The sequence below is a fragment of the Eucyclogobius newberryi genome, unplaced genomic scaffold (genome assembly GCF_026437365.1).
Source record: "Eucyclogobius newberryi isolate DKJ021-1_F unplaced genomic scaffold, fEucNew1.0.hap1 SCAF_19, whole genome shotgun sequence".
Lineage (NCBI taxonomy): Eukaryota > Metazoa > Chordata > Actinopteri > Gobiiformes > Gobiidae > Eucyclogobius > Eucyclogobius newberryi.
Window position 1 is genome coordinate 33,998,215 of NW_027315823.1, and position 21,527 is coordinate 34,019,741.

Genomic DNA, 21,527 nt, shown 5'->3' on the forward strand with positions numbered 1-21,527 from the left:
AAGAAAAAGAAAAATGGAGTTGACTAAAACTTTTTTTCTGCAACATGGAGGCCTTCATGGATCTAACATATGTATTGGACGTTATTGTTTTACTGGATTTTATTCGTTGGACCATTACGAACGGATTGAGCCTAATCTTGTGGGGAAATATTGAAGTTTGACGTGTACAGATCCTTAAGGAGGAAAGGAAAGTCGAAACTTTAACTTTGTGCTTTTCTGTACAAAGACCGTGTGTTCGGGCTGTGATTATTGCACGTGAAAATGGATTACATATTCAAAAAGGCGAGAAGGTTTAATTTGACGTGTAGATTGTCAGGCTTTGTGACTGGGGAGCGTGATGGCACATGAGTACGTGGTGGCACACTGGGCCTGTCCCACCCATGGGACGCCAAAAGGATAAAATGTGCTTCTTAAATTGTCACGATTATTAGTTCTTACGAATAAATTGTGACCTGAATAATCAAGATTATCAAATAACCTAATCATCTTGAGCAATTTCCAAACTAAACGGAACAACTGAACCACTGTCGCATCAAAGGCCTAAATAACAGCTGTATTTTCTCATTGCAGGTTTTTAAACGGCGCAAAGATGACGTCCAAACTCCAATGGCTCATTTTCATCCAGCTGTTATTGACTGACCAGGCCATGAGTCGAGCTGCGCCTCCCCAGACACTAACATACAAGCTAGAAAATACAAATCATCCCTTTGAGGAAGCTAGCAACAATCCTGAGCTAAATAATCTTATTTTGGGACCACAACCACCTGTCCAATCTGCAGACATCTTAAATCTCTTATCATCCAAAAAGGAAAGAAGTCAGTCCGCCATCCGCCTAATAACACAACTCAAGGCAAAACTCCAAGGACAAAACGAGGATTACCTAAACATTCAAGGCAAAGTTAGCTGCGACGAGCTAATGGCGGCTAGCACTGTGGACGACTCACTTTCCTATGACTTACCACAAGAACTGCTCGGCTTGAGTTTGGTGCCAGTCTTGGTGGTGGCAAACTGTCAAAAAGAGGCACAGTCTTTAGTGGAGAAGTTGTACAACCTTCTCGGGATGTCCGACACAGATCAGCTACTTCTTGACCTTGAAACCTTGATGGAAAGGAAGCTATCCAAGATGACGGCGTCTTCCGCAAAGAGAAATCAAATCGAACAAAATATTGACGTTGTGATGTTTAATATTAGGCAACTAGCACAAGACGAGGACACGGGAGAGCAATGCGAAGATTGGGCAAAGTTGAACGGCACGGTGTTGATTGGATCCGTCGTGGAAGGCCATGATGGCGGTCTTGAAGAGGCAGTGCAACAGTGCGAGCACATGGGGGTGCTGTGTGCTGGTGTAGCGCATAGCGAAGACGAACCAGGCAGTTACCAAGCGGTGTTAAAGAAGGGCAGCCGAATTTTACCGTCTGATTCCGAATCGTGGATACTTCAATGCCGAGATTTGGGAAGTCGGGCGAAGCGAAGCCCCCGGAGAAGCTGTATCAACAGAAATGAACAGCGAGTTTACAAAGTTATGGAGTGGATTCCGGCCGTGAGCACTTTGTACAACTTGGGCACGGCCGTCTACTACGCTTCGATGAACTGTTCGGAAACGGCAAAAGAGAGGGCGATTTTGTCAGCCGTGGACTTGGGCACGGACGCGTTGATGGTTGTGACGGGGGGCACTGCCGGCGTCGCGGGGTACGCACTCGGGGCAGGGCTGAAAACTGGGGTCAAAGCCGGGGTGAAGTACATGATGACAAATATGAAGGAGCAGGACGATATAATGGTCAATCGGTTTAGATGGGACGATGATACTGTCGTGTTTCAGCCATAACAGGAGAAAATAACATACATTTTTATATGGTGGGACCATGCACAGGAGTGGGCGATACTGACAAAAGTAAATATCTTCAGATTTGTTTGCTGATAATGATATTCAAAAAATATTATGTCAATCCAACAGAAATGTGTTAAGACTTGTCTTTTAAACATAGTTGAGGTTTAATTATCAGACAAAGGTGAAATGTCTGTAAAATTAATCAACTTTTACAATATACTCAACATTCAAATTTAGCATATCTTCAAAAACAACATTCACAGAATCATTTAAATTTAGATATACTGAATCAACTTTTAATCTAACAACTAAAAGTTCAAAAACGGATTTAATACTAATGCAGTTAATGCATATTCATACCTGTTTACATTTGCAACTAGAACCAATATGGCGGCAGAAGGAGAAAACCTTTGTTGATTGAAGAAATGCAAAATTAGAATATCAAATGACGAGAAGTTCTTAAGTTGGGGAGCAGGACCACGCCCCTTTCACGCCCCTTCCTGGGGCTACACTATTTAAGCATTCAGGTCACATAGGTCAGCGTTCATGATGTGACCTTCCCTCCCACCCTCTTATGATTATTCTAATTATTCCAATTTATCTCCTAGATGGGGGTATCAAGGCCTCGAGCCTACAGCCCTCAACGTTAAAAGCCCCAAAACTGCATACATTTCTGTACTTTTGTGTTGTTCATGTTTCTCGTATGCCAATAAACACTTTGCATTGTAGTCGGGGTTGTGGTCCTTGCTAGTGAAATACAGTTTTTGCTTCCTTTTGATTAAAAAAAATGGCTTTGCAATGTAATCTTACAAACAACTAAAGTGATATTCGATGGACTTTTGTGGTTCTTTTTTTTTTCTTTTTTACTTTTTGTGCATTAATTGAACCCCAACCAAAAAAAATAAATACCTGCACAATTCAGCACATTTATTATGGATTGCGAAGATTACGTCAAATTTTCCGGGGAATCTTGCAGCTTACAAGCAAAGATTTTCTAAAAACAAAAATGTAAAAATATTTTAAAAAATCAAAAATACAATACCACCCGTGAACAGACTAATCAACAATTAAACACTTGTCTAACTGAAAAATCATCTGTTCAGGTTTAAAAGACTAGCAATCTATAGTATTAACACTAATGCATCTTTACTGTATGTTATTGTGTTTGATAGTTTTTTTTTTACTTGTCTTCAGTAAAGCACGGTTTTGTAAATTATCCTGTGTGAACCTGCATTTCCACATCAAGTTTGTGTAAAGTTTGACTTCCAAGACACCGTGGTTGTTGTTTTTTTTTGTCCAACCAGTTGCTACTCGTGATAAACGGCTGGACAGGAGTGTTTGTCTAATACAGAGGACAAAGTTTATTTTTTCCATTTATTTATACAGGACAAAAATAATGATGAAAGCCCTCTTTATCAAAGGTGCACTGTTAAAAACCAAAAACAGATTAAACAAACAGTATATCCAGATAAAATGCCAACACATTAATTTGTATTTATATTTTTAAATCACGTAAAACAAGAGCACTGGCACTGTGAGTAGTAAAATCATTAAAAGGCATTTACTTAAGTTGCTATTTCCTGAGATCTCAAGCAGTGAATACTTGCAACGAATTCCAACAAGAGCCTTATAAACAAACACAAGGCAGTGCTGTTTTCTATTTGGGGACAATAAAGTATGTTTAAAGGCCCTTTGCCCACCACCTGCTTGTCTCCATAGAGATTAGCTTACCTTTTATCTTGTATTTATTCAGTCACAAGTTGCGGTAGGTGATGTTAAAAATTGTTTAAATCAATATTTCCAGATAACGATATTTAGACAATATTATGTCAATCCAACATAAATAGGTTTAAACATGTCTTTAAACATATTAGTAGAGGTTTAATAATAAGACAAAGGTCAAACATTTTGTCTCACAACAAAAGTGCAGAAGTTACACCTTATACCTTTTTAGAATATTTACAACATAACTTTTCATTTTTATTATACTCAATATTCAAATTTAGCATGTCTTCAAAACAACATTCACAATGTTATCTACATTTGGATATATATTGCCCACCTCTAATAATAATCATAGGTGTATTTTACTGCTGAAAAATACCTTGAAAAAGATGTATTCTTTCTGTGAGCTGGGTCGCCTCTCCGCAGATCAGACCTGGCGTCACCCGCTTGTCTCAATGGAGATAAGTTTAGTACCTTACTGTGGAACATTCTAGGCAAAGCAATAGCATCTCCCATGAGACAAACAGGAAGAAACCCCCCCACCAGAAAAGTTACACATCTAATTTCTCTTTCAAGCACCACACGCAAATCAAAAATCACCATAAAACAGCAGAAAAATACAAATATGCACAAAATTTATTTTTTGCCTAATTTACACACTGCATACTCACAATTCTGATGTGTTATAACTGCTAAAACTGGTTCAGAGAAATCAAATTATCTTGTGTGTAAATAGCTGTACAACGTTTGTTGCGGTATTGGCTCTTCTCCTACCGTCATTTCCAAAATAGCTCTGAAAATGTACAGACAAAACTATGATAAAGCTATATTAAAAGTGAACAAGCTTGATGATTCCTGTTCCTTTTTATGGCACAATGTTTGTATTTTGTACTGTAAGCCTATGATTTTTCTAAGTAAAATCTAATATTAACCTCACAAACTAGGTTGTTGTTATTGTTTCCATTCCCAACTATTTTCAGCACCCAAACTTAAACGTTGTGGTCATCTTTTCCACGTTAGTCATGTTGTTTGCAATAGGCCAAACACTGTAGACTCTTTCACTGTCAAATATTATGAAGAGGGACGGCATCTAGCGGCAGAAATGTGCATAATGACCATGGATGGCGCATTTTGCAGTTCACATTTCAGCCGCTAGATGCCGTGCCTCTTCATAATATTTAAATACAATAAATAAATAATAATGCTAATAATAAAGGCTTATAATTATGTTAACACTTGGATATTGGCTCAGTTTTGGCTTGGTTTGGGAGAGTTTTAAATTTAGAACTCAACTAATATCCAGGATCTTATAATTTTTTTTTGTTTTTTTTAAAGAAAACAATATTGACTTAATTTAATAAAAAAAAAAAAAGAAAAGAAAAGGGAATTAAAAACAACTTATCACCTAGTAGAAGTGGTAGAAGTAGTTGAAAGGGTTAAAACTCATAATATGGCCTGGGAAATCTCATTATAATTAAAAGGGAAATTACAAATGATTTTACAAATGTTGCAAATACTACAAGGATTAGCTACAAATACCAAAAGTAGTGTTATTCATGCTACTTTTATAGAATATATACGGGGTCATCTAAGAATTGTGTATTAAACAACCTTTTCTAAATAAATTAATATATAAGTTTAAAACTATATGTAAATCCCCGATCACATACCGTTATTCTCATGTTTTTATTTGTCACAATATCTCATGCTTTTTCACTTTCACAACGTCATTTCTTGGAAGTAATTGTACTCTCTGAGCGCAGTACGTTTCGTTTTCCTGTAATCCCGCCCCATACATAAGATTGACACAAGAACAAACCAATGAAATCTAGAAAAAGGTGTGGCGTTAGACCAATCAACGACTCTATTTAGACTGCTAAGAAACCGTATACCGGGAAACGGACATTCTGGCTCTTAAGCTTCATTCAACTGCTCTTTATCAGAGCCAAAATGGCGTCCGTTGTTTCTAGTTGCGTTTCCCTGAGGGCGGTCATATGACAAGCCAATGAAATCGAGGTCAAGGTAAAAGGAAACAAAACTGCCGGTTGTTGTAGTTGCGGTCGACACTGAACCGGAGCGTTGTTTACTTTCCATTTTTGTGTCATTTCCCTGGAAACACGCGACTTTCATGCTGTTGCTTTCAGTTTAAGCTAACGCTAAATTAGTGTGAAGTGTGTAGCGACATCTTGTACAACCAGGTATGTTAACTAAGTTCCTTTCATTTTATTTTATTCATCTGACTGCCAAGCACACATTTGCTTGCTTATTCGAATGCAGATTAACACATCGTTGCAACGCTATAAACATTTATTAGTCGTGTATTTCAGTTGTGTAAAGGCTAACGTGAGCTAAACTGCTTTGCACTTTGTTCCTTATTATGACACAGCTATAATAAGCACTTTGAATACTGCACATATCTCCCACACCCATTTGTGTTTGTATATCTTTATGTTTCTTTAGCATGACTCAGTGGGAGAGCCTCGGGAAACTGGCCCCTGTTTACAGTCAACAACTACATGAGCTTTATGATAGAGATGATTTGCCCATGGACGTGCGGCATTACCTGTCCGTCTGGATAGAGAAGCAAGATTGGTAAGTCACCTCCTTCTTCCCTGTTGTTTCTAGTCTGCAAAACATCTGATAAAGAATGATTTAAGAGATGTTGTGTTGCTTGTCCTTAGGCAAAGAGCTGCCAAAGACTATGGATTGGCCATTTTGCTATTTCAACAGCTTCTGGAGAATCTAGACATCCAACACAGTCGCTTTGTTTTTGAGGAATCCTTTCTGATGCAACACAATATTAGACGATATAAGAACAACTTTCAGGTCAATACCTGTACAGGGTCTGGGCGATATGATGATAATAAAACAAAAACAAATCAAATTTTGATTCATTATTACTCTTTCAAAATAACAAAAAGTCAATAGTTATCAACTAGGGCTGAACGATATTTTGGAAATATTTAGTTTTTTGGCAAGCAGCGTGTTCGTAATTACATTTGAGGTTTAAGTTTTGATTCCATTCATCGTTCACATTTTAAACTTCTAAACTAATACAATTTAGTAATTTACTAATAAGACTAACTAGTAAGATGTTTTTTTTTTACATCATTATTTATTGTTGGCTACTCGGCCGAGGACTTTATTTACCTCTCAAAGGCAATAGAAAAATACAAAGTGAATGTGAATCATGGAAAAATCCTAATTGTGATCTGGCTCCAAAAAAAACAAGATCTTGTTTTTTTTTACCATATCGCCCACCCCCGACCTTCTAAAATACTGAATTTAATATAATTTTGACCTCATGCATTTCTTATCTTATTTCTCACAGAAGTACCAAGAAGAGCCGTGCATGCTGGCCAGTAAGATATCATGGTTTTTGGAGAAAGAAAAGGAGATTTTGCACAGTGCCGAATTGGAGGAAAAGGTCTGAGAAACATCTTAGCGACTGTACAATAACGTTCAATTATCGTCAACGTTTTTTTTACAATTGCAAGTTTTTTAATAAATATTTTTTCACAAAAGTTTGTCAAAATTGATGATTAAAAAGCACTCAATCAGTAGGGATTATCAAGGGAAAAGGTTCTCAAAATGTTGCAAAACAGGAAGCTGAAACCCACAAATTGAATTATTCAAACCTTGTGTACAATTCGGAAGCTCATATAATTATTATTTAGATTATTTCCATGCATGCTGTTTGCATTTTGAGAACTTTTTCACATTGAAAATATGTAATATTTTGTTTTAAATCTATAACCGCTGTGGAAAAAGTCCTATTTTTCCATCGTTCTCAGAGCCACGAACACAGTATTTGTCCCTGTGTGTAATATTAGCTACACGAAATGTAATTGTTTACTTAATCCAGTGGCTTTTACGTTACAAGACTTGAAATGTTCAGACAGCAGACAAGTGCGATAGGTCTTCTTATTGGTAATTTAACTGTTTTATTCATCCTGTATGTTCAAACCATAAATTCAACCACGTTTTCTTTCCCTTATTAAATCACACTGACTCCAACAACAAATTTTGTTCCAACGTTGCCATTATTTTGACCTGCTTGAAGACCTCCCCTCGCTCAATGATTTGTGCTGTTTTGTGGCGCTCCCAAGGCCTTTGGTGTGACTCCCACGGACTCTTCTTCTGTGTGTTCTTTGTGCCAGGTCCAGCAGCTGCGCGTGGAGCAGGAGGCCATAGAGATGGACAGTCAGCAGGACCTTGAACGCAGGATGGCCGGCTTCAGGAATGACATGCAGGTGCAGTTCATCACCGTGTTGTGCGGCTTTTTTGGCAGTAAAAACTCTGTTGAACCCATGATCCTGCAGACCCTTTAAAATGTCATAAGAATGTTCACAGTTCCAGAACGGAGGCGACTGGAAGCAAAGTTAAGGAAAGCGTAGCACGTTTTCAATGCTAAACTGATAACCGGTGTAAGTGCTAATGGTTTTAAGTCTTTATAACAAAAAATAAGCAAGAATTATGAATAGTATTATCAGTTAGTTTACTTTTCTAACACAGAGCATTGAAAAATAGTCTTTTATAGCTAGTAAAATCTTCATACAAAATGCTTAGTGGCTTTCATGATCTCCCTTTAAATAAACAAATAATGACAAATACAAATGTCTTTAAACCAAACTCATACTGATGTCATTTACACATAGCTGAGTTTTTATCATCTACTTAAACCACCTTGATTTTTGATATTGTGATTTTCTGAGGTTAAACTCACATTATGTTCCTCTTCACTTTTGCCTCCTTTATGTAATCTAGAAGTTATATTTCTTGTATAGAGTCGACCCACAATCAAGACCTGGTTCAGACCTGGTTTAGACTTGGTTTAGACTTGGTTTAGACCTGGTTTAGACCCGGTTCAGACCCGGTTCAGACCCGGTTCAGACCTGATTTAGACCTTCTTTAGTTGAGGTAGTGTTTTAAGTGTTTTAAATGTGCTTTAATGTCAGCAATGAAGCAATGAACAATGAATAATGAGAATAAAATAAAATTTGATAAAATGAGGCATGTGTAAAAATAAGTTGTGTTGATGAACAACACAAAAACATACGTTGACTCTCAGTGACATTGTCGGTGTAATCCCTCATTCGTCCAGGCGTGTTCCATAGTAGAAAAAGCTTCAGTTGTAGTCATCTGAGTCCAGATGACTACAACTGAAGCTTTTTCTACTATCTCAGTGACATTATTTGGAAGTGACTGTTCCTCGTTTTCTTCTGGCAGTGCATGGAGCACACGATTGTTTGTCTGGAAGATCAGCAAGATGAGTTTGATTTCAAATTCCAGACGCACCAGATGGAGGGTAAGACGGCCACAGCTTTGCACTATGAGTCACATATTTATTTATGTGTTTTTCTTTTTTTTTTCCATGGAAACTTGTCTGCCTCCACGGTGCAGCTGCGGCGGACGACAAAGAAAAACAGAAACAATGGGAAACTCTCCAGAGTCTCGTGAATCAGTTGAACGCTTGTAGAAAGGTAAGAGTGGCCCACCGTTTCCATGTGGTTTCGACACGAAAAGAGGTGGGCAATATGTTGACTAATACATGAAAAGATTGAAAAAAAAAATCGTTTTTAACAACTAAAGACAACTAAAGTGATATTCGATGGACTTTTGTAAAGGAAAACCAGGGTGTTATATTTCTGCATTTTAATGGTTAATTCTGTCTATTCATGTTTAGTGTGACACTTGAGCTCAAACAAGACATTTACTGGCGTGTTTTAGCACATTTGTTCTGTTTGAGGTTGTTCAACGGGGGTTAATGTGGTGCATTACCGCCCTAAAGCTTGGATTGCAAAAACACCATCTGATTCTTGTGTAACATCTCTCTGTTAATCTCTGAAATTAATGTATTTACTGTAGAGATGTCACAATATCACAGTCACAGTGTTAAAACAACAACAGTGAAATCCATTCTTTTACTCAAATTGTCTGTTAGATTTCCATTCTTTTCGTATGTATAGTAGAAGAGTATTTTATGGATTTAAAAAGAATGAAAATATAACCAAATTACTTTTTTGCTTCTAAAATGGTCATGATTATTCTTGTTTTTAGCTCTTATGATAATGTAGTGATCAGAATAGCCACAGTTATGGATTAACCGGACGCTCTTGCCCCTGCTGTGTCTGCTCAGAGGACGTTGGATGGTTTACATAAGATCCTGGACAAAGCTGGGGACCTGATAGAGACCCTGGTGAGGAAGGAGCTGCTGGACTGGCAGCGCCGGCAGCAGAAGTCCTGCATCGGAGCTCCAGATAACGTCAGTCTGGACCAACTCGAGAAATGGTAAATGTGTGTTTCATTTAAATGTGTTCGTGTGCAGCTGCTGTAATACAATACGGCACAATAATGATAATCGCATCGTGCAGCTCAGTAGAATCACCATTTCTCTGCTCATTTTGGTGGGTGAGGGTCCAAGGGGGGACTGTGAGGTGAAAAACATTTGTAAAGCTTCTTGAAACAGATTAAATATGATGAACAGTTTTATCAAACACAGACAGTCACCAGTTTCACAAAATAAGTAAATAAAACATTTGGACATTTGGAAACCCAAAGGAGCTTGTAATGATGTGTAATAAATATATAATAATGTACAGTAGATCCTGATGTTTTGTCTATTTCTTCAGGTTCACTTGTGTGGCCGCATGCCTCTTCCAAGTGCGAGAGTTTCTGAGTAAACTGGAGGAGCTGTCGGGGAAAGTCTCTTATGAAAATGATCCTCTGAAGACTCAGAAACCAGTGCTGCTGGTGCGAGCCGACGCGCTGCTCACCAATTTGCTGCTCAAGTAAATACATACTTTATATGACCCAGCACTGTGCAATCAATAACATTTTAATTGTGATAATAGCTCCAATCTCTCTCTCAAGTGCTGTATTCCAAAACAGTTCCTTCAGTTATTCTCTCAATGCGTTGGTGTTTGTTCTGCTGCTCTAAACCCGGAGCAAAGCCACTCGTCTGATTTACAGAGGCTTTAAAACATGAATCACAAAACATTCCTTATGAATGACTATGAATCTATTCCTCCTAATTAACTTTTAACCACACATAGATATATGGCTTCCAATCATATTTATAGGAATGCAGTTATGTTTTGCATATAGTTCTCATAATTGCTGTTGTCGTTGTAGTTCGTTTGTGGTGGAGACTCAGCCGTCGATGCCTCAGGGGAAAGGTCCTCTCGTGCTCCGGACAAATGTGCAGTTCTCAGTCAAAGCCAGGTCAGAAGCAACAGAAATAATACTGTAAATATGTTCATAACTAGTCAAAAATATCCACTCATGCTAATGGTGTTTTCAGGCTTCTTGTTAAGTTTGCCGAACTGAATCACCTGATGAAAGTGGATGTGACTATGGACAAGTAAGTTCTCAAGACGATCTCCTTTAAATTGACACGCTTTTGAATTTACATTCTTTAAAGGATGAAAAACAAGTATTAAACGTAATACTAAACCAGGCCTAGAACAGAACGCAGGCTTGTATAATATGGTTTAGATGGTTCAGGTTTCTGTAAACTGCGGTTAACGTTGTGATTTTGTTCCCGTCTCGACTCAGCGACTCGCCTCAACTCAAAGGGTAAGTTTCCTCTTTCGCAGCGTGTGGTTTCCCCCCTGAACGTTCTGTGCGCCGCGTTTGTTTTCAAGTGTTTTTGTTTTGCAGATACCGGCGCTTTAATGTTTTAGGGACCAAAAGTAAAGCTCTGAACATGACGGAGAGCCAGAACGGGGGTATGGTGGCCGACTTCAGACATCTGGTCAGTCAGTATTCAGAAATGTATCAAATAAACACGCAAATGCCTTTATCTAACGTGCAGAAAGTAGTGATTTCTTTATTTTTGTCATGGAAACTATAACAGGGTTTGAAATGTGCATCCATCCATGATCATAAAACATAGACAAAAGAAAACCACTATAAAATACAAAACTAAAGCACGCAAACTCCTAAATAAACGTCCCATTTGTCCAATTTCAAGTGAAGTGCAAAATACGTTCCTCTCCGTGTTCTGCGGTGTGTGTCTTTTTTGTAGGAATTACTTTAGAAGAATGCAACTTTACCAAAATGCCTGAATAAATAAACTATGGTCGTGATTCTTCTTTGTTATGAACGTATTAGTGATTATTTGTGGAAGGGAAATGGCAAAATCTTTCATTGATGTTTTTTTTAATGTAGAGTCAGGTCACTGTTTGAATTTCAGAGTGAAATATGGACCAAATGTGCTTTAATGTCAGCAATGAAGCAAGAACAATGAATAATAAGAGTAAAAGGTGCACGGTGTAACTTTTACCCCAGGGCAGCTGCGGCTAAAGTAGTGCTTTAGTTTAGTGAAAGAAAAATGCTCTGCTCTGTTTATAAGAGGCTGTAAAAATATAAATCCCGATATATTTCGCATTTATTTCATTATGTATGCTTTTATTGCTCAAAACATGTGAGGGGGGTCACCGCTCCACAGACCTGACCAGTAATTGGCCTGAGAGTGTGTCACTTGCCTGTCTCTGTGGAGGTACTCAAGTTTTATCTGATTCTGTGGAAGCATTAAAGTATCAGACCCTTCAGCAGAAAAAGGTCTCTCGATAAAAGAATGTGCTGCACTACTTTTTATTTATGAATTAATCAACTGATCGTGACTTGTCGACAAATATTTGTTGTGGTATTTTGATCATCGTAATTGTTATGTGGGCTATGCAAAGTTTAAATATAGATATAAAAGGATCTTTTATATCAAAGACAGTGGCATTATTGAATCAAAATGTCAAAAGAACAAACTATTTCTGATTTTCATGAATGATACACTTTTTGTAAACATTCTCTATCCAAAAGTCTTCAATCACAATATTTATACCTTTTATTTGGATAAAAATGTATTTAAACAGTCTCAATGTGGAATAGAAATAATAGCTGACTAGTCTTTTTTTGGCTTTTAAATTCAAATCTTGTTCCATTTTTGCTTTATTTGTAGTTTTTTTGTAAAATATACTAAATATAGTGGTTTTGATGTTGTGTCTTGTTTGTAGACTCTGAAGGAGCAGAAGTGTGGTGGAGGGAAAGGAGCCAGTGACGTGAGTACAACATAAATACATGCTCTCAAGTATTTAAGACAAAAGCACATTTATCTGACAGATTTCTTTGTTTTTGTGTAATTTTAGATCTCTCTGAGCGTCACAGAAGAGCTCCATGTCATCAACGTTGACACAGTTTTTGATTATAAAGAGATGTCGCTGAAGCTGCAGGTAGAGTTCACACTTCACTGACTTTTTTTTATTCCCGTGTGAAATTCAGAGCGGCGCGACTGCGGGTAGACTGAGCCGTGTCATCGGAGATTAGTTTAAAAGGTGCAGCTGTTTCACAATGTACAAACGGGCTTTCATTTCGGATTCGACGTGTAAAACTCGGACTTGTGGTTAGATTTGCAAGTTACATTTAAGATCAAGATTAAATTCTCAGGTCACATTTTGAACACATTAAATCCACTGCAGAAAAGATGACCAATCAATTGCGTCTTATGCAGTTTGTACTTTTGATTCAGTTGTGATTCGTTTTTCGCAGTGCTGCCAGTTCACAATTGTATTCATGTTCCACTTAAAGGACACATATTAACCTATTAACCATCTTCTGAAATGTTTTCCCTCATCAAAAACATACCTGGAGTAGCATTTAGCTTCTTTCATGCTGAGCTCTGGATTTCTCCTGTGCTATTTTAGACTCGTTTTGAGCATTTCTGACGTCTAACGGGTTCATTACAAATGCGTGCTTGCATTAGCACGTTGGGGCAAGCTTTTGTTTATCTCCCCTTTCTAATTACTTCTGCTCCAGTAGCTAGGGTGCTAACACCAATCCTGATCAGAGAACGCGTTTACTTTTCAATGTATACATAATTTTAAGTCATATTTGTCTTTCTTTCTTTTTATATTATTATTTATTTTCAGTTTTGAACATGTCAGCAGAAGAAAAACAAAGGCTATGACACAGAGAGAACAAGCAATTGACATAAAATCATTCCTGTATATTTAGTCCAGCAAATCTGTCCCAATTAGTCCAAAGTGTCCATTTTCAAATTGGGTCCGAATTAAATAATAATTTGGGATTTTACTTTTTTATTTTGACTAGTAAATTAAGGTATGTACATTTTTGTTTCATGTGATTTTCTATCTGAAGTTCCTCAAGAGCACGTTTAAAGGACATTAACAATACAAATACTGGCTCATTATGTGTCCTTGGAGAATACCTGAGGGTCATTTCATGTATAAAACCACAGACAGGTGTAAACACTGTAGAATCTATTTTAACAGTGTAATATTATGTGTGCTTTTTCCTCCAGGCGTCGTCGTTGCCGATGGTGATCATCTCTAACTCCAGTCAGCAGCAGAGCGCCTGGGCCTCGGTGCTCTGGTTCAACATGCTCAGCCTCGACACCAAAGCGAGTCTCGTCACAGAAACACACCCTCCACGCCATAACCGTTTGACCTTTTTACATCCTCCGTTTTCATATTCGCAGGACGTCAATTTCTTGGCCAGGTCCCCCTTGGCGCTGTGGCCTCAGTTTGCAGAAATGTTGAGTTGGCAGTTTCTTTCTGCAACAAAACTCGGACTGAACGAAGCGCAACTTGAAATGATCGCCTTTAGACTTTTTGGTAAATGTTGTTTTGGATGTTTTATATTTGTTAGAACGTATTTATATTTTTTTGTAATTATTGTTTTTGATTCAATTGCAGGAAAGCAGCAAAGCTATAACCACCAGAAAGTGTCTTGGTCAAAATTTTGTAAAGTGAGTTCAATTTCATTGGAATAGTCTGTTTTATTTATTGTTAATAATATATTTCTCTTTTTTTCTTTTCTGCTGCTGACAGGAAAATGCACCTTTTACGTTCTGGGTGTGGTTTGATGGCATTTTGATGATGGTGAAACAATATCTGGCAGATCTGTGGAGAGATGGGTACGTTTTTAAAGGGAATGTTGACCCTAAATCAATGTTTTTCCATTTAAATATTTTACATTAAATGGTCAGTCATATTTTAAAGGAAGCAACTTAAAATCTAAATGCTTTGCTTTGAATTCACAACAAAACAGTGTCGTAGAATATTTAATTTAGGTCAAACATTTAGTACACTACAGATTAGATGCACTTTTCTTTAAAGTAATGACATGGTAAAAAATGTGTCTTTCTACTTTATTTGATGGTAATATTCATAACCCATTAGGCCTTTTTTGTGACCAGAAAAACAGTAGTAGTATTAATATGGACACATTAATAATGAATACGGACTCATGGCTATAAAATGTATTAAAAATACATTTATTTTCAAAGGAGACCTAAATCAATACTTTACTACGTTTTCACTGTTCCAAAGAAAACGAACCTTCCAGTGAAAATTATCCTCGAAGTATTCTAAATGGAGTTGTTGTTTTCTTCCCTTTCCTCTTCCTTTCAGTCTGATCATGGGTTTTGTGACTAAAGCAAAAGAGAAATGTTTTTTGAGGAAAAAACAGAGAGGAACGTTTTTACTGCGCTTCAGTGAGAGTTTGATCGGGGGAATCACCTTCTCCTGGGTCGAAACCACACTCACCGGTAAGACACCTTTTAAATACTAATATACAACAGAGTGAGCGGGGCATGTGACACTATCGCACTCCTGCCATGAGGTTTGATTACCAGCCAAAACAAAGCCATTTGTGTTCATCCTCCACTCAAACACAGGCTTTAATATGACATTTTTAACCCAAATGAAATTACATGTTCAGTCAAAAAACTACCTTGAAATACATTCTGGAGGTGGACAACATTTTCTTCAAGGTAATATGAAAATTGTATATTCTCCAATAAGAAAATGTATTTTAAAAAGTAACTTGTTCAGTAATCTTCTAAATAAGGGAATCTTTTCATTTTTTGTGTGCGATATTTTATGTGTTTTTTTCAGCTTTTCCCGATCCTTCTTCATGAACTCTCTCGTTTGTGTGTCGTAGGCGAGCCTGAGATCAAAACAGTCCGACCTTTCACCAAAAACGACCTGGAGCAGATCCCTCTCCATGAAATCATCCGAAACTTTCAGCTGATGGAGCAGGACAACGTTCCCGAAAACCCTCTGCTTTACCTGTATCCGAACACGCCCAAAGACGAGGCGTTCAGCAAATACTACAGCGAGAAGTCCGGAGGTGAGCGCGCGTGAAGCCTTGGTTATTTTTATTTGGAGAAAGTAGAAGACATGTTGTGAGTTAGCTGGAGTTTTGATAACTAGTATTTCTCTGTCTGCAAAGGTTTTACCAGGTTCAGTGCCAAGAGAACTTGTGCCACAGCCCGTTTAGTCGACTATAGCTTCGCAGAAATCTACATTAAAACAACAGCGTTTCTGATTGGGTTTATTGCACTTGTACAAACTAGTCCCGCGCACCATATTAAATACTTGTTGATGGTGTTTGGCCCAATCTCGTCTGGTCTTGTACGATAAGCAGGGTGGGGCCTGGTTAGTACTTGGATGAGAGTCAGTAAAGATGATCAGGTGCAGAAGTCGTTGTGTCCTTGGGCAAGACGCTTCTCCCACATCGCCTCCAGGAGAGTGTTTGTGTGAGCCAATGTGGGACAAGGAAAAGACTGCATGACTTCAATCTGTCCGAGCATGAATATTGAAACGTTTCATTGTCTTTTCTCTTTCAGAAAACAGCCCTTACATCAAGTACATCAAAACCAAGCTCATGTTCGTCACCACTGAGTAAGTCGCTGTTGAAAAATATAAACTTAGAATTACATTAGATAAATACTCCATGGATCCTGAAGGAATTACAATTTCAGCCGCAACACACAGTGGCCCTGCTCCGTGAGTGTGCAGGGTATTTGGGCTTTTGACAGTGTTGTGATGCTGTCTGTTGCTTAGGAACTCTCTGGAGTCTAACTCTGCAGTGGCTCAGGTCCCAGGGCTGCAGCCAGTCAGTGCTCTGTGTGGAGATGCAGCCGGTGAGTTATAGCTCCCCCTGCTGTCCAAATATACTAATCAGTCAAACATATACTGTCCTTTTATTCAATCTCTTTTGCATGTACATTTTTGTTTATAGTTGTGCATCAATTACAATGTTTAAATGGGTGTAAAAGAATAGAGAATAGTCTTTAAAATGTTTCGACTCAAGCCAAGTAAGCCAGGCGCTTCTATTTCCTTTTTGTATGAAAATAAAAGCTCCCACAAGTTTCTTCACAAGTTATCAGCTTCTTATAGCTTATATTTATAGATTTGCAGCTGTGATGGACAAAAACTCCTCCAGATTTATGTGTTCAGTGTAAGATTAGAATTATATTATGCACAACTATTTAAATATGTACAAAGTTTATTTCTATTGGCCCTTCTAACTGTCACTTCCATTGGCTCGTATTGGTTTGTAAAGGTGTGTAATTGGTGCTCAATGCTATGAATAAAGTAAGTGTTGGTGCTTCTTATGACACTGTGCATGAATCTTGGGCTTAACTAACATCTGAATCACTTACAACTCCTTTGTTGACTGTGAATAAGGAGGAAATCTGTATTTGTTTCAGTGCCATAGACAGTGACATGTTCAGTACTATAAAATAAATTGATAGACAAGACGACATTTAAACAGATAACCTTCCCTGCAAAGTCATTTTACCAGGCCAGAGCGAGGAAAATGTGTGATCAAATCAGTTCCTGTCCTTTGTAAAGCTACGTGTGTGAATGGAGAAAGAATGTCCTTTCAAGCAAATGATTCACTGTTGTCTGAGACAACAATCAAATTAGTTTGGCTAAATATGTGATTGTTCATAGTAAAACTGATCAATTTGATTGTTAAAACTACTGAGCAACAAAAGGCAAATAATTTAGTTTTTTTTTTATGTGGAAATTTCTTAAAATGTAAACTTTCAATTCAACTAGAATAATTAGTGAGATAATTAGTTAAAGTGCCCCTTGTTACTTTTCTGGTGGAAAATCTGCAACATGCTTGTCTCTGTTGAGATGTTTACCTGGAATGTTCCACAATGTGGCATTGAATCTGTCTATCTTTTCTTTCACCAGACACAATACACTATGGTTGTTGAAATCAAGTCATTTGAACTCCAGTTGTAACAAAGTGTTATATTCTAGACAAAGCATTTTAATATCTCCATGGATGAAAGTTGGTGGCAAACCCGCTACCAGAAAAGTTACATAGTGCATCATTGTTTGTGTGTACATTACATTTAGTGGAGCTGTAAGATATTATGATAAAATTACACTAGTGTTCCTTTTCCGTAACATATTTCTGCACTCCTTTCAGGCCTTAATAATCTCATGTTCCTTATCATCTCTTATCCCCTTGATGTTTTTCCCCCTCAGAACAAAGCACTATTGACACCGAGGCGCTCACTCTGGAGACGTTCTTGGCCGACCCCCTGGTCCCTGGTGGTTCACAATCTCCAGTGGATTTCCTGGTTTCTGACTACGACCCCAGCCTCTTGAGCTGTGACCTGCCCTCGTCTGACTTCATTCTCCAGGACCTTCACAGTCTCCCCACTCAGTTCTGCGGCGTCTTCCAGTAGTTTTTAATCAAAACCGCAATTTCTTGAATAGCAAATAGTGAGTTGCAAAGGCTTGAAGTGCATATGATGGTTTTCTAATTTTTACTTTGTTTGGGAAGAAAGTACCTGTGGTAAATATAGATCATATTTTTATACAAGTTTGTGAAGAAAAGCTTGGGGGAAAAGTTAAGGAAAAAAAGTAGTATTAGGACATATCTTGTTTTGCATGTGATTCTTGTAACGTTAATATTGTAACGTTCTAAATGTTTATGTGCATGATGCTAGAATTATCTTAAAATGTCCATATTTTGTCAAAAACTAAATGTTTGTTGTCTTCTAAGTTTAGACTCTAAACCAGGCATATCCAAACTATGGACCAGGGGCCAAATGCGGCCCTCAGACCAATTTTTGTTGGCCCTCCTGCTAAGTTGGTCCAAACAACAAAAAGTAGTACTTTTTACTGTAAAATTGGAAACGTTCAAGCATTATGATGTTATGCCAACCTAATATTATTGTTCCAAGTCTTCCTAAAGGTGTGGAGGCATCGAAGTAATGTCAAATACAACATTTGTAATGATTCACTTTGTCATTGGACAACTTCGACATTGTCGGGTTGCCTGTGGCCCTCTGCTCCGTATATGTTTCAAAATGCAGCCCTCAACGTTTTAATTTCTATTATAATTTCTATTTATGTCTTGCCCCGTTTAAGAAATTATAAACCCTAACACCTAACCCTGAAGTGATCGAGCTGGACTCATAATTACGTTAAATAAAATAACTTATAGAGGTTAATGTTACGAGTTTAAGACAACAGACTTTGAATAATTATGTATGTCTTTTTTCTTAAATAAACTTGCATTTTTATTGAGATTCATTGTGTGCTACTTATGCTGTCGATGTACAGTACTTTTTAAAATGGTCATAATTATAACGCACTTTTCTACCTTCAAAGAGCTTTACATATCAAGGAAACACTCACCCATTCATTCACACATTCACTCACACATTCCCACACCAGTTTGACACCAGACACTGGGGCCGAGGCAGGTTAAGTGGCTCAGTGAACCTGACTGTCTAGTTCTGTGTTTAGGACTTGACTGCACTTTAACAGAGCTACCGACAGCACCTGGAGCATTGTTTGGGTCAGAAGCAGAGGTGGGTAGAACTCAGTGACAGTTCCTCAGTTACACTTACTCAGTTGTATTTACTCTGTTACACATACTCAGTCATATTTACTCTGTTACAGTTACTCCTATTTGAATAATATTTTTATTGAACAGCAGTCTCTTGAAATTGAAATGTTTTTGTTCCCTCACTTCTTTTCACTGTGAGTAAAATCTAGTCAGAAAAGCATTATGTCGACAATAATAAATTATTTGAAGATTTGTGTTGCTTGCATCGTTCTGCCAGGTTTTATTTGTTTTTGCTCATTTCATGTCTATCCTGTGAAAATACCAGATGTTGTGCTCCATTTGATTTTCTGTCTTTGCGACCCTACACCAGCCAGGCCCTCTTGTCTGTGGTTTGCTGATTTAATATCATTGACTAAGAGTATATTCAACCATTCTTCTAAAAATGAAACAAATATGCTATGCTCTGAATGATGAATAAATGATGTGGGGTAGCTTTGCATTTTGTTTTTAAATGCAGACCAGGGCCTAACTCAGTGTTGAGACAGTGTACCTATGCATATATATTTATATACAGTGTATTTTCATGTAACTGTTTCGGGGTGCACGGTGGCAAAGGCGGTTAGCGCTCTTGCCTCCCAAGAAGGAGATCGTGGGTCCGATTCCCGGACCAGACCTACATCACATGATCTCTCTGGGTGGAGTCTGCATGTTCTCCCCGTGTTACCGTGGGTTCTCTCCGGGTTCTCCGGCTTCCTCCCACCGTCCAAAGACATGCATGTGTTAGGCAAAATTGGTGACTCTAAAATTGGCCCTAGTGAATGAATGTGAGCGTGAACTCAAATCAAATCAATTTATTTTTGTAAGGCCCAAAATCACAACAACAGTTGCCTCTGAGGGCCACAGGGAGAAATGAATCAACAATGTCTGTGGTGGCGATGGAGTCAGACAATGTCTGTGGTGGCGAGGGACGATGTCCCAGGGTCCTCTGTCCTTAGACTCTCCTTCTCGGCCAGGAAAAACTACAAAAAAAAACCTCTTTGGGAAAAAAGCGTAGAAACCTGGAGGAGTTCCAGTGAAGGAGAGATCCGACTCTCACAGACGGACAGACGGACACGAGGGAGACTGGAGCTGGACCCACTCTTCAGGCAGATGAGGGACCGTTTGAGTCGAGCTGGACCCACTCTTCAGGCAGATGAGGGACCGTCTGAGGCGAGCTGGACCCACTCTTCAGGCAGATGAGGGACCGTCGGGGGCGAGCTGGACCCACTCCTCAGGCAGATGAGGGACCGTCCACACGGGGCAGGGACCACTTCACCAGGGGAGGGGCATCTGGGTCCACAGGTCCTCAGGAGTGAGAGAAAGAAAAGAAGGCGGTGAACAGTTTGCAAGTGGAATCAAAAAATAAATATTGTTTGATAGCATAAGTAGTCAGAAGAAGAAGAAGATAGTGCTCAAGCTGCCATACTTCCCCCAGCACAGTTGCTCCTAGGGCAGCGTAACTAAAGCTGTGGGTTTATGTTTCTGTTCCTAACTAGTCTGACCATAAGCGATTTCGAAGAGGAACGTTTTAAGCCTGGACTTAAATGAAGAGACTGTGTCAGCATATTTAACATGGGTCGGGAGCTGATTCCATAACACAGGGGCTTGGTAGCTAAACGCTCTACCTCCTACAGTACTTTTAGAGACTCTTGGCACCACCAGAAGGCCGGCATTCTGAGAGCGAAGAGCTCTGTTTGGATGATATGGTTCTATAGCATCTTTGAGGTAGGATGGGGCCATGTCATTTATGGCTTTGTAGGTCAAGAGTAGAATTTTGAATTTGATTCTAAACTCGACGGGGAGCCAGTGAAGAGACTTCAGCACTGGCTTAATGTGCTCTCTTATTTTTGTTCCTGTTAGTAATCTTGCTGCTGCATTTTGAACCAGTTGAAAGCTTTTTATGGAGCTTTTAGGACACGCTGCAAGCACGGAGTTACAGTTGTCTAATCTAGACGTTACGAATGCATGGATACGTTTTTCAGCATCACTTTTAAGCAGGATTCTTCTGATTTTGGAAATGGAAATAGGCTGTTTTACAGGCTGATATGTGCTTTAAATGAGAGCTCCTGGTCAAATAAGACTCTGAGGTTTCTTACTGTAGAACTAGAGGCAACACTGACATTGTCCAGTGTGACTATCTGCTCAGATAAAGCATCTCGTAGATGTTTAGGGCCCAGTACAATGACTTTGTTTTTTTCAGGGTTAAGAAGCAGATAGTTAAGTGTCATCCAGGTTTTTACATCCTTCACACAAGCACTAAGTCTGTCTACTTGATCGCTCTGATCAGGTTTCATTGATAAATACAGCT

The 21,527-nt window shown here is 38.5% G+C and overlaps 2 protein-coding genes across 4 annotated transcripts in view; both read left to right on the plus strand.

Moving 5' to 3' along the window:
- Positions 1 to 18,839, plus strand: part of stat2 (signal transducer and activator of transcription 2) — a 60,929-nt gene extending 42,090 nt beyond the window's left edge. Inside the window, exons 1-23 of one of the 3 annotated variants that reach the window (XM_072452751.1) lie at positions 5,541 to 5,751; positions 6,014 to 6,145; positions 6,235 to 6,379; positions 6,885 to 6,980; positions 7,714 to 7,806; positions 8,783 to 8,861; positions 8,957 to 9,036; positions 9,693 to 9,844; positions 10,186 to 10,344; positions 10,688 to 10,777; positions 10,857 to 10,916; positions 11,111 to 11,131; positions 11,216 to 11,309; positions 12,568 to 12,612; positions 12,700 to 12,783; positions 13,872 to 14,184; positions 14,266 to 14,318; positions 14,401 to 14,486; positions 14,983 to 15,119; positions 15,515 to 15,703; positions 16,203 to 16,257; positions 16,420 to 16,499; positions 17,866 to 18,839. In XM_072452751.1, coding sequence (XP_072308852.1) covers positions 6,015 to 6,145; positions 6,235 to 6,379; positions 6,885 to 6,980; positions 7,714 to 7,806; positions 8,783 to 8,861; positions 8,957 to 9,036; positions 9,693 to 9,844; positions 10,186 to 10,344; positions 10,688 to 10,777; positions 10,857 to 10,916; positions 11,111 to 11,131; positions 11,216 to 11,309; positions 12,568 to 12,612; positions 12,700 to 12,783; positions 13,872 to 14,184; positions 14,266 to 14,318; positions 14,401 to 14,486; positions 14,983 to 15,119; positions 15,515 to 15,703; positions 16,203 to 16,257; positions 16,420 to 16,499; positions 17,866 to 18,068 — 2,445 coding nt within the window. In that variant the 5' untranslated portion in view covers positions 5,541 to 5,751; position 6,014 and the 3' untranslated portion in view covers positions 18,069 to 18,839. Of the gene's footprint in view, positions 1 to 5,540; positions 5,752 to 6,013; positions 6,146 to 6,234; positions 6,380 to 6,884; positions 6,981 to 7,713; positions 7,807 to 8,782; positions 8,862 to 8,956; positions 9,037 to 9,692; positions 9,845 to 10,185; positions 10,345 to 10,687; positions 10,778 to 10,856; positions 10,917 to 11,110; positions 11,132 to 11,215; positions 11,310 to 12,567; positions 12,613 to 12,699; positions 12,784 to 13,871; positions 14,185 to 14,265; positions 14,319 to 14,400; positions 14,487 to 14,982; positions 15,120 to 15,514; positions 15,704 to 16,202; positions 16,258 to 16,419; positions 16,500 to 17,865 lie in introns of those variants that run through there. The other 2 variants (XM_072452752.1, XM_072452753.1) reach the window with 2 other exon arrangements.
- Positions 571 to 1,911, plus strand: apof (apolipoprotein F). Its single transcript, XM_072452750.1, has one exon. The coding sequence runs from the start codon at positions 590 to 592 to the stop codon at positions 1,823 to 1,825; it is 1,236 nt and encodes a 411-aa protein (XP_072308851.1). The 5' UTR covers positions 571 to 589; the 3' UTR covers positions 1,826 to 1,911.
- Positions 18,840 to 21,527: the final 2,688 nt, after the last annotated feature.